At 39.3% G+C, this 12,399-nt stretch overlaps 1 protein-coding gene across 3 annotated transcripts in view; it reads right to left on the bottom strand.

Moving 5' to 3' along the window:
* PRKG1 (protein kinase cGMP-dependent 1) overlaps positions 1-12,399 on the bottom strand; it is a 1,368,024-nt gene that overhangs the window by 356,423 nt on the left and 999,202 nt on the right. For all 3 annotated transcript variants that reach the window (NM_001082042.2, XM_008269904.5, XM_070056974.2), the window contains 1 exon segment: positions 9,401-9,464. In NM_001082042.2, coding sequence (NP_001075511.1) covers positions 9,401-9,464 — 64 coding nt within the window.

Below are 12,399 nucleotides of genomic sequence, written 5' to 3'. Positions count from 1 at the left end.
TTATTGAGTTGTAGAAGTTCTTTGAAAACTCTGGATGTAAGTCCCTTATCACATAAATAATTTGCTAGTTATTTTCTCCCATTCCATATTTAATCCTATGGGTAAGATGTGAAGATACTGCAGTTTTATCTTTACTTTTAAACTCTCCTCCCTAATTCCTTCCCATCCTCCATCCTGTCACAACACACACAGACACACACGTTTCACCACTGAAACGTTGTTTCCCCTGCAAAACACACACACACGTTTCCCCTGCAAAAGCAGGAACTGGCACCATGGAAGCAAAGACCCAATAGAAACCATGAAGAATAAAAGTGATCATTAAACTTCCAAATTCCTAGTACTTTAGCACTAAGCAATTGAGAAAGAGTAGGTTTCTTTGAATTCCTTCTAGCTTGGCTTTGAATAACAAGAGCCAAATCTAAAGGTGGGGTAGGAAAAAAAAAAGCCAGTTTTAAACAGCAGTTATCAAATAGGACTAGTAATGCTCTGATCTAGTCCATCATTTTCTTTCCTGAAGAATCTAGACCTATTCAGAATGACAGGAGAAGGAGCTTCACAGCACTCCAAAAACTACCTCCAAGAGCAGCACTTCCCTATGTTGCTCATGGCTGGAGAGAATACTAAGTTATGAGAAGATGTCCACACTAAAAGGTAACAGGTGCACAACCAAGACAACTACTCCTATAGTCAGCCTGCTGGACTTCACAGCAAGGTGCAGTGCCTCAGTAACATTCACTCTGTCTTCCACAACAGTCCCTGGACTGCACGACCCGCTACTGCTCCCTAACATAGCATCAAGTAATGGTGAGCTGAAACATGAATTTTTCCTGCCTTTTTTTGCCTTTTATTTTCTCATAATGTTCCTCTTAATAATTCAAGAAGTCTGAGGAATGTTGTTGTCTAAGACCTTGTCAGTGCTGTAACAGTATAAATATTCAACAAACAAAACCATAAATAAATGTACCATTCAGGGACACAAAACAGAACACATTAACTAGGTTTAAATGTGTCCAAGGTCCAGTCATGCAAAGTTTGAAACCCAAAGATAGAGAGCTATTCAAAAATGTTGAAGCAGGGGTCTTTCATTCTAAGAAAAAAAATCACATCAAACGCCATAAAGACAAAAATCAGACATGAAACAGATTAATGCAAGCAGAGAAGTGGCTCTGATATACTTTGTTTTCAACCTACAAAAGTCACGAAAGCTAAACACAGCTTTCATGGCCTTCTGCTATTCACATAAAGAGAAAACATCTAGCCCAAGTGGTGAAAAGCAAATTTGTTGACTTATTTGGCTCTCTAATTTAGAATTTCAAACCAAGTACAGTTTGCTACAGTAATCTAAATGCTTACACTCCCATATATGAAAGTATAATCCCTATTCCAATTAATTTTCAAGCCTCCTTTGTGACATATTGGTTAATCTCTGCTCCTTTTCTTTATGGGAAGATGATGTTGCTGCTTTCTTTAAAGTGCTTACCACAACTCTTTCATTCAGCTAAATATGAAATATCTATTTTATTTTCAGTGATATTTCTCCATTGTATTTGGTGAGGTGGTATTTGAAAAGAATTCTCTTTAGGGAAAGATTAGGTAGGGATAGTTCAAATACAAAATTTAATTCATCCACAGAAATTTAACACTGTGCATATAAGTGAAGAAGCAAAGTGTGCTAGCTTTATATTAAGAAAAAGGAAATTAGATCCCATATTATAATTCCAGGTTTTTTCCATTTACCCACAGGTACTTCCTGGAATCCCAGAATGGATTCAAATACATTTTATTAATTTAGATATCATTTTTTACCATACTACATGATACAATTTAGAGGTTTGCAACCAGTTTATGAAGTCAGAATTTGCTGTTCCTACATGTACCTAAAATTTGCTTATTTTATAAACTAAAAGTGGCTTCTCTAGAAAAGCAAATGTGCAGTTCCTAAAATAATCTGATATTGACTAAGTCTTAATTTGAGTCAGATACAGGATGAAAAGAACATACTGCAAAATGGGCATTCGGCACAGTAAAGTCGCTGGTTAGGATACCTGCTTTCCAAATCAAACACTGTGCCCGGCTTGAGACTCAGTTCCTATACTCCCAATCCAGCTTCCTGCTAATACACAGCCTGGGACACAGAAGACGATGGCTCAAGTAGTTGAGTCCCTAACATCCATGTGGGAGACCTGGAGTAAACTCGGCTTTCACCCAGCTCAGCCCTGCTTTTGTGGGTACTCTGGGATCCAGCCAGTAGTTGGAGCTTATTCATTCATTCCTTCTCCCTCTCTCTTTGTCTCTCTTGCTCTCTTTCCTCCTTCCCTGTCACTCTCATTCCCTCTCCTCTCTTATAAAGCAAACATGCTGTGTTGTGGCATAATGGGTTGAGCTGCTGCCTGTAGCATCACTGGCATCCCATATGGGTGCCAGTTCAAGTTCTGGCTTCTCCATTTCTGATCCAGCTCCTTGTTAATGTGCCCGGGAAAGCAGCAGAGAATTGTCCAAGGGCTTGGATTCCTGCACCCATGTAAGCAGACCCGGATGAAGCTCCTAGCTTTGGCCTGTCCATTGCAGCCATTTGGGGAGTGAGATAGCACATGGAAGATCCCTCTCATTCTTACTCTCTCTCTCTGCTTTTCAAACAAATAAAATAAATCTTTATAGAGTAATAATCTTTATAGACTAAATAAATTATTTGTCTAACAAAACACAACCTAAGGAAATATTTGAATTATTGTGCTTATATGATTAGGTCTTTCACCAGCAACTTTTTTTGTATCAATTAAGCATACACAACTTCTCAGACGAACTAGGTAAAACTTTCAGATGTTCCAGAAAAAAGGAGTGAGAAATTCAGTCTATAAAGGAAAGAATTTTATAGTGTGATACAAAGGAAAGAGAGAAAGTGGCACTAAATTCTACACTAAGAATAAGGAGATTAGCGCCTGCTTAATAACCACAGGAGGATAATGACACGAATGGATACGTCCATGCTCAGAATTTCAGAGGAGGTAGGTAGGGCCTGGGGTGGGCAATGGTAAAAACAATTCAAAGATGTTTCTTTCCTAGTTCCAGAACAGGATTTCCCAAATATTACGCATTTATCCTGTTGACTCATGTACCTGTCAACATGACCACGCTTGCCCCTCTTTCTGTCTAGTTATATTTTATTTCTCAGCACCTTCTCCTCTGTCACTATTAACTATGCTGGAAGTATTGGTTCCTGACCAATACAAGGAATGAAATAGTCCACAGGAATAAAAATCCACAAAGAAGTCTCCGAGCCCCACCAGGCTTATTTTGCGTTAGCTTCTAACTGAGTTAACACACTATGATCCATTCTTCCCATATCCTGAGAGAGATGTTATTAGAATACAACTAAGAGTATGTCACTATACCACATGCAATCCTAAAAAGCTTAGAATAAGAAACTAGACTCTCTAACGTGACCAGCATATTTCTGCAATAGGGTCTTTGCCGACTTCCTGAGGCCTCCTCTCACTTTACTATTGGTACCTACAAATCTTCTTTCTGTTCCTTACACAGTCAGCAAAGCCATTCCTAATTTAAAGCTATGTATCCCTCTTCTCTCTATCTGCTACCCATGGCACCTCTTCATTTAGATCTTGGCTTAAAGATTCCCTCAAGAGAGATCATCCCTTGGTAATGTTAAATTGAATTCTTTGGCCTAAAGCTGCTTCCATATATATTTTACATTCGGCCTAAAGGTTTCTATGTATATAATAAAGTACCATGTAACCTCATGTGTAAACTGACTGTAACCTAATATAGAACTATACACTCTCAACGAGTAGCCAAGTCTCTGCCAATCATAGTAACTGCACCTCTAAGCCAATCAGAGGCCAACACTGGCAAAATATGGCCATATGTGGCAAATGACCAGGGCCAGTTGAGTTTTCTGTATGTCACTTCCTTTTTTTGGGCTATAAATGCAGCCTACATTTGCAGGGTAGAGGTGGCATGATGTTATCATCCAATGGTTTGTTCCATCTTATTATCTATATCTTATACTGAAATATACACTGTGGGAGACCAGAGACTTGAATCCTCAGAGCTTGAAACAATTCCTGTCATATGGCAGGTGCTTCATAAATATTTGCTAAATATACAAAGCTGCAAACATCTTTGCATTTCTTTCCAAACAATTGGAATTCTTTCATCTTGTGATATTTGTAGAAAAAGAAAAAAGACAGCTTAATTATCCAAGCACATTTCCCTTTAATGTGATATGACATTCATATTGCTTTTGTTCTCCCAAATTTGCTTCACTTTATCTGTTACGCAATATAATCTAGTTTCTCATTGTGCTTGTTTATGCAACTTGAGCTAAACATTCTGCTTGCACTGGATGTATATTTATATGTCTATTTTGTATTTTGTGTGTTTGCTTCACTTTTATGTCCAGAAAACAAGTAATGTAGGCACTTAATATTCTGTTTCGATCTTCATTCAGCATTTGTATACAATGTGCTATGGCTCAAAGAATCCAAGCATAAATTAAGGCATCTCTGATTACAAAATCTGACATAAACTACTAAGATAATTCGTTGGTTGGAATTACTTATAAAGCTATGGCTACGGCTACCGAAAACATAGCAAATGCTTTCAATGATGTGGAAAACAAAGAAAATGATTAAAGGATTTCATGGGCTTTTAGTTTTTTTGTAGGGGGTTCATTGGGGGCTAATATATGTGTGCTTCAGTTTGATTTAGTTTTTAAAAAACCTACGAGGTCATGACAGAACTCTTCAGTATATCCAACAAAACAACATAAAACAGCAAAAATCATACAACCAACTGGGAAAAGCAGTTTTACATTTACAGAGGTTGCAGGTCAGTGAATTCAGAGAGAAATACAGCCAGCATTTTTTCTCATTAATTTTTTTACACTTGAATACAGAAGTCAAATGTGACAATGTAGTCCTTCATTTTGTGGTCACATAGGAGATGAAGGATATCAATAAATCATAGGAAAGCTAACTTCAAATAGCCTCAAAGTAAGAATTTGTTTATGGATCACAGAGTCATTGGCATAGTTCACACCTAGAGACAAAAACATTTTCACTATCCTTCCGGTTCACTCATTCTCACAGTCCAACTCCAAAAATTCTTTAACCTCATGCAACTCAAGTCCAGAGATCCCATACCCTCTCACTGGCTTTTTCCCATTTTGGTGGCCCTGTCCTCCTTGGTCAATTTAAATTCCAGGGATCAGTCATTATAATCACTCTTTCATAAGCAACCCCGACTTTCAATTCTCTTCTCTTGGCAAAACAGCAATCCTAGTATTAAATCAAATTCTCTGGCTATCTACAGTCTAAACCCAGACAAACAAAGGAGGCTGGACACACAAATACATACACACACACACACACACAAATCAAATGGGATGGGGACAAGACAGGTTTAACTTGCCCCTCAGTTTGACTCAACTCTACAGATTTCCTCCTGACTCAACCCTTTTATTAGAACACTTAGTTAAGAAAATTTTCAGTTATAAAATCTTTATCGTCCTTTTTGAGATGTAAATCTACCAGTTTTTGACTTCCTCTAGTCATTCCTTTGAAATGTAACCATGGGAAGACTTGGACTTTCTTTTCTCCCAGTATCTGGGGGAGGATAGAAGCCTCATTTCCCCAGTGGACAGACAATTAGCAAGCACAAGGGCCTAATCAACACCCAATAACCTCCTCCCTCCTAAAGTGTCCTTCCTGGGGTCATCCTGCAGTAATTCTCAACAAACTCACCCCCTTATTTAAATCCCCTCCTACCTTCTGATCTATAGAGTTGACTTCAACCTCAACCTCTTTCCTCTGTTGCAATAATATTGAATAACCTCTTGCTTGCCCACTTAATTTAGATTTGGAGTTGTTAGCTTCTAGTGAGGCCTTAATAATGCTTGATAATCAAAACACATTTCCCTAGTCAGTTTGCTCTTCCATTTTTCTCACACCTTCTCTTTACTCAAACTATTCACAGTTCTCCATCCCAACCTCATTAGTGCCTTTGCTTTTTATGTCACTAAAGAAACAGAAGTTATCTAAACAGGTATATCTGGGTGCCAGTCTGGGTCCCAGCTACTCTGTACATCCTGGGTGGTAGCAAATGATGGTCCAAGTACTTAGGTACCTATCACCCACTTCTGGAGTTCCTGATTTCAGCCTGGCCCAGCCTCAGCTGTTGTGGGCATTTAGGGCATGAGCCAGCACATGCAAGCACATGTTGTATCACTCTGCCTTTCAGATAAATAAATATTAACAAACAGGTTTTCCACTGCACCAACTTCTGCATCAGACCACCCATCTGTGTGTGCACCCAGATACTTTGACTTCTCTGCTTCTCTGTGCACTGGAAGCCTTAATATCTTGTGCTTACTGGAGTAGCTGTGTGCAACTTCCTGCCTCCTGCCTCAGTATTATTTCCTGTCCCCTTCTAGACTCCCATTTCCTTCCCTCCTTCCAATTCCATTTCTCCTCTTGCCTTTTTAACAGAATCAAAACCAAAATCAAAATCTTGCTGACTCTTCCCTTGAGCCGCCTTCTTCTCCTGTATTTTAAGGCACTAAATTTCTGGTCTCCCCCCCCCCCCCACCCCACTGCTTATTCTTTACTCTCCACTCTCTTAAAGAGGAAAGTCAAAGATTAATCAAGGTTTACTGCATGCCCCTTTATCATCCACTCACCCATCCATCCACCATCCATTCACTCCCTTTTTGTCCCCATTATTCTCCCTTTACAATTCTGCCACAACCACTCACGTGTATCCAATTTGTATTATACTCATACACTGGAAAAATGTACTTATGTGTTTATGTTTTAACAGATGTAGATGATATTTCAGTAATTACCTCATGTTTTTTGGTTTCAAGTTTTTCCGTCAGCACTATGGTTTTAAGATTTATTCATGCTGTTACAGTAATCATTGGCTGCTACCTGCTTCAAGTTTCTGTTTAGTATTCATCCACATTGGGTCCTGCAGAATGACTCCCAGCAGATCAACATTTTCCTGCCACAGACACCACCTACCTGCCCAAGAAGACTAAGCTTCTGGTTTCCCCATATCCTATGTCTCTTCACTCCCATGTACTTTTTCTTCCATTCTTCCTTCCAGTTATTCAGCTCAGCAGTCTTGAGGTAATCTTTGATTCCTCCCTTCCTGATTCCACACGTGTTTCCCAACAGTAAAGCATTTCAGTTTTACCTTCACATTATCTTTAGAATTAGACCATTTCTCAAACTCCTTTTGTCACTGTGCACAAAGCCATTATCATTTCTCCCTGGATTACTGTGACAGCCATCTTGGTCTTCTCTCATCAAGGAAGCCACAGTAACTTTGTTAGAAATGTAAGCAAATAACTTCGTTGCTCCATCTGTAATCATCCAATGGCTTCCATCTCACTCTCAGTAAAAGCCACAGCAGAGTGGCTTAAAGACCTTCCATGATCTGACTGCCCCTACACCACTCTGGGCACACCTTACTCTGACCTCTGAACTCCAATCCCATCTCAAAGAACACTTGATTATTCCTTGACCTTGCCAGGAACACTCTTCCTCTTTCCTTGGCCACACAATCCCTCACCTCTTTACTCAACTGACAACTCTACCTAAGATATTAGTATCCCCAACTCTCCCTACTCTTCATTGCTTAAATTCTTCTCTGTATCACCTCTACAGAATATGCCATATACCACTAAAAATTATTCACTTTGTTTTCTATCTAGCTTCCATTTGGGCCATACCTAAATAATGTAAACTCCATTAAGTCAGGGATTTTTTGTTTTCACTGCCACATGCCAAGAGTACCTGTTTTCACTGCCACATGCCAAGAGGGCTGGAACACTGTAGGCTTTCAACAACTAATTATATAATAGATATAAAAAACAACCCATATGAAGTCTGGATTCTAAGAAGGCAATAAGGAAAATTTATCTGAAAATAAGACTCCAGTGAGGCAGCACATTCCTAAACCAGCCTCTGCCCCAAGGCTGATCATTTGCATCTCATTTCACTTCCACTTAGCCAATTAAGCCTCCTTTTGGAATACTCCTTAAAAGTCTCTTTATCTGATCCTGCCTCTACTTCCATTCCCCCAGGCTTAGAAGCCTTTAAAGTCTTTCCCTGGCAAACAGAAAGAAATCAAAGAATCTCCCTGGACCTACCAGGCCCCGCCTGATCTCATCTCCAGGCACATTCTGCCTTCCAGCCTCCATTCTCAGAGTATTTACCCATTTGGTTCCTTCTAATAATAACCTCCTTTCCTATAGCCAACTCCTATTGCCTTTGCAGAGCTAAGTTCAAAATATTCCATCAGAATCTTTCCTTACCTCCCCCCTCCCCAAGCCCACCACAGACTAAATTAGTTCCGCTTTATGGGTCTTTGCAGCTCATATTTTACTTACTGGCTTGTACTATAATTTTAATTCACCATTTTCACACACTGGTTGATTAATATCAATCCCCCTTTCTGAAAGGTAAACTCCATGGCTGTAGGATCGTGCATGTATTCTTCACTGTTAGATTCAAGAGCGCCTGATTATAGGAGATACTCAGTGGAATGTACTGAATAAACAAACAACAAAAAATGAATGAACCTGACCTTTCCTGAGTTGCCCCTGGCTCATGATTCCTGTTCTTGGTTTCCCATCAATGGTCTATGCTTCCTCAGCAAAAGAGAACAGGCGAGTTTTAACTGTTTTCAAGCTAGAACACAACTCAAATGCCCAATACCTTCAGATGAACAACTTCAGATACAAAAACTCACCTGCTTTTCATTTGGCTTGGAGCCCCTCAGATTGTTCACAAGAACTCCACTCTGCTTCTGCTTAGTCATGAATCTGAATGAGCAGCCTACAAATCAATAGCCTAAAAGGCACTGTCTTCTTCCGCAAAAACCATGGTTCATGGGTTCAAAGAAAAGATACCAACAGTGACCTTCCATAGCCTGTCATAAGATTATGTATGTAAAATATTCTCATATGCTAATAAAATACATAATCAACTGCTAATTCCTATTATAAATGTGCTAATGCGGAACTTCAGAACTGCAATAACTGTATTTTATACAAATCAAAACAAGAGATAAACATGCCATCTCCCGCTCTAGAAAGTTACAGTAACATTATATTCACTATAACAGAGTTTTTCTCCCTCTAGTGTTAATTTGCCCATTTCTAACAGTGTACAAAATGTTGGATGTGCTAAGCTGCTTTTTATTCAATGCCTTATATATTAATATATATATATATATAGCTCATTTCAGAGCTTTAAAAAACTAAAACATCCTTCTGCCATCTGTAACTCAATCTGTCATCATGTAGGTATAAAAGAAGCCAGGAGAGCCGACTGTGTGCCCTTGTGAAAAGGAAAAAGTGAAGAACAATTACCTCTTCAAGGACGTCAGCAAGCTTACTGAGGATCTCTTCAGGAAGGCTCTGGAAGGTGGGAACGCTGGAAAACAGAAAGAGACTGTTGTTGGATGCATGAACAGCAACTTTCTTCCATGAGTAAAACTGCTACATACCTCAATGAAAATGCAAAAATAGTTCATTACAAAGAATCCATAAACAGACATCAAAGCAATTGTTTAAGGATGGCTTATCGTCTAACACATGTTGAACAAAAACAAGCTTTTGGGATGTACAAAAGTGGATACAAATCACACTTAGAGTTACCTCCATGACTGTGGGTACCTCAACCATAATGGGGACAGCACTGTTCCCTCTCTGTCTTCTGTCACCAGATTCCCTTCTGCTCTATCCCTCCTTCCAGATCCCCCTCCACTCACAGGTACACACTCTAGCCCAGGCCACCCTTTCCATTCAGACCTGCAAGCTTCCATGTGACAAATTGGAAAGTTCTGCACATTCCCCAATTTCCCCCAAGATTGGACCACTTCATCCTTTATAAACTCTCCCATGCTTTACTATAACTGCTGCCAGATAATCAATCAGATATTTGTTATTGAATGCCTTTCCTGCTAAAATCAAAGCTCCATAAAAACTGTTTTGCTCAATGCCCTGTATTTAAGTGATTTACAAATAGCACACTCAACACTATGTGTTGAATAAAGTTATGAAAGCATGAACGTGTGAATGCTTCCCAGGACAATTATTAGGGTCAGCCCGGACTGCACAGAGCAAAGAGGAAAATCTGTAGACTATAACACTGAAAAAGTTCCTTGCTTTTCACTCTACTCTTTCATTTCTCCCTATGAAGCAGCAAACAAAAATGCTGCAAGCTATCCAACACAAAAAAACAATAAAAACTCCTTTTATATGTGAAAAAATAATGAATTTCAATGAAAAAACTCATCAACATACAAATCTAACAGATGTGGAACTAAATTCTCACCTAATCAAATCTCAGCGCTTCCATCAAGAAAAGATTATTTATGGGTACATATACATATGACTTAGAGAATAATTCTGACTTGATAGGAATAGCTGAATGGAAGAATGCATAGCACACAGTTTTGGTACAAGCATGAAAGTTTTGCTATTAATTCGTCATTCTGATTCCTGTTACTTAAGATATAATCTATTGATAGAATCCCAAGGCTTTATGCAAAGGTATAAGAATTCACCTAGGACCAACCATCTGTTCCACCAGACTGACAGCTGTGGTCTGAATCATGTGAGATTTACCTTCCAGAAGATAGTCTATTTTAGCAGCTGCATGGAGCATATCACAGAATGAGACAGAAATAATATAGAGGAAGCTGTTTCTGTGAGTTATGCAGGTTGAAAAACCCAGCCCTTCCTTGTTGTTTTAATGAGCTATATTTCATTTTCTTCTGAAATGTTAGAATAATTAGAATGCTTCTGATCCACTGGGTATTCATGGAAAATACAAACTACAAGTGAATTTTTCTCATTTTATTATAATTGGCTTCCTTCTTTAGACAAGCCTATTATCTCTTTTTCATTTTTAAAACACACTTATTTTACTTGAAATGCAGAGAGAGAGAGAGACAGAGAGACAGAGAGAGAGAGAGAGAGATCTCCTCCTCCCTCCTCCATTAACTGTTCCCCTTCCCAAACGGCCACAACAAACCTGGCTGGGCCAGGCCAAATTCAGGAGCCAGGAACCCCATCCAAGTCTCCCATGTGGTTGACAGGGACTCAAGTACTTAAGCCAACACCTGCTGTCTTCCAGGGTGCACAGTGTTAGGGAGCTGGATCAGAAGTAGAATAGTCCAGACTCCATCCCAGGCTCTCCAATACAGGATGCGGGCATCCCAAGTGGTAAGCCTATTAGTTCTGTGTTATACCTCTTATTTCAATCTAAGCTGTGGCTATGCCAATGCAAACTCTAAGATTTTCATTTTCATGAGAGTTCTCACCCATGAGAAATAAAGTAAGTTTTTGTTTGACCATAACAACATACTAAAATGAAACCAAAGTGTTGTTTTAGAACATTTTATTCACTTATTTATTTTAAATGCCATTAAAAAAGAGTTATTTATTTTAATGGCAGAGTTACAGACAGAGAAGGAAAGAGATGGAGATCATCCAACTGCTGGTTCACTTCCCAAATAGCTGCAATGGCTGGGGCTGGGCCAAGCCCAAGCCAAGAGCCTAAAACTCTGTCTGGGTCTCCTACATGGGTGCAGGGGCCCGAGTTCTTGGGTCATCTTTCTACTGCTTCCCCAGGTGCATTCACAGGGAGCTGGCTTGGAAGTGGAGCTGCCAGTACAGGAAGCAGCAGTCATATGGGATGAGGCATTGCAGATGACTCAACCCACTGAAGCACGCACCATTCTTTCTTTTAAAAAAAATTAAAAAATTGTATTTGAAAGGCAGAAGTAGAGAAGGAGGACGGGGAAGGAAAGAGAGGTATCTTTTATCTGATAGTTCATTCCCAAATGCCTGCAACTGGCGAGGCCAAGGCAACTTAAGCTGGCTGACAAGGTCACAGCAGAAGGTCTGTCTCAATAAGGCATGAGAATGACAGCCACAGTCCTCGGTCCTCTTGGTGGTTTTAGGTTTGTTGGGAACTACACTCTATAGAAGAAAGTCGGAGCTTCCTGGTGGTCCCGCTAATGATTGATGTATTTTTAATTTTAAGGGAAGAGCTCTTAGTCTCATAATCCTCAAAATGAACATTGCTTTGTAGAATTTTAATCAAGCCAAATGTTAGTGTAGGAGAAGGGGTTGATGCTTTACACAAGGTTGAGCTGTTTGTGGATAAGAATTAAAAGGCAACAGGCTCCCTGGTGTATACTTCCCACTAGAACAAAGATAAATGTTATTAAAGCTTTAATTCAATATGTGCAACAAATACAATGGTTAGGATGTCAAAACTGTGGAATAGATCTAAGTGAACCTTTAGATAAGTACAATAAAAAATTAAAGAGTTACAGAAAGAACTGCAAAAGAGGCGA

The sequence above is a fragment of the Oryctolagus cuniculus genome, chromosome 15 (assembly GCF_051225735.1).
Source record: "Oryctolagus cuniculus isolate XC-2025 breed Fujian yellow rabbit chromosome 15, ASM5122573v1, whole genome shotgun sequence".
In the NCBI taxonomy this organism is placed as follows: Eukaryota; Metazoa; Chordata; class Mammalia; order Lagomorpha; family Leporidae; genus Oryctolagus; species Oryctolagus cuniculus.
Note: the sequence above shows the minus strand (reverse complement) of the source record. Positions and strands in the feature narration are given on the sequence as shown.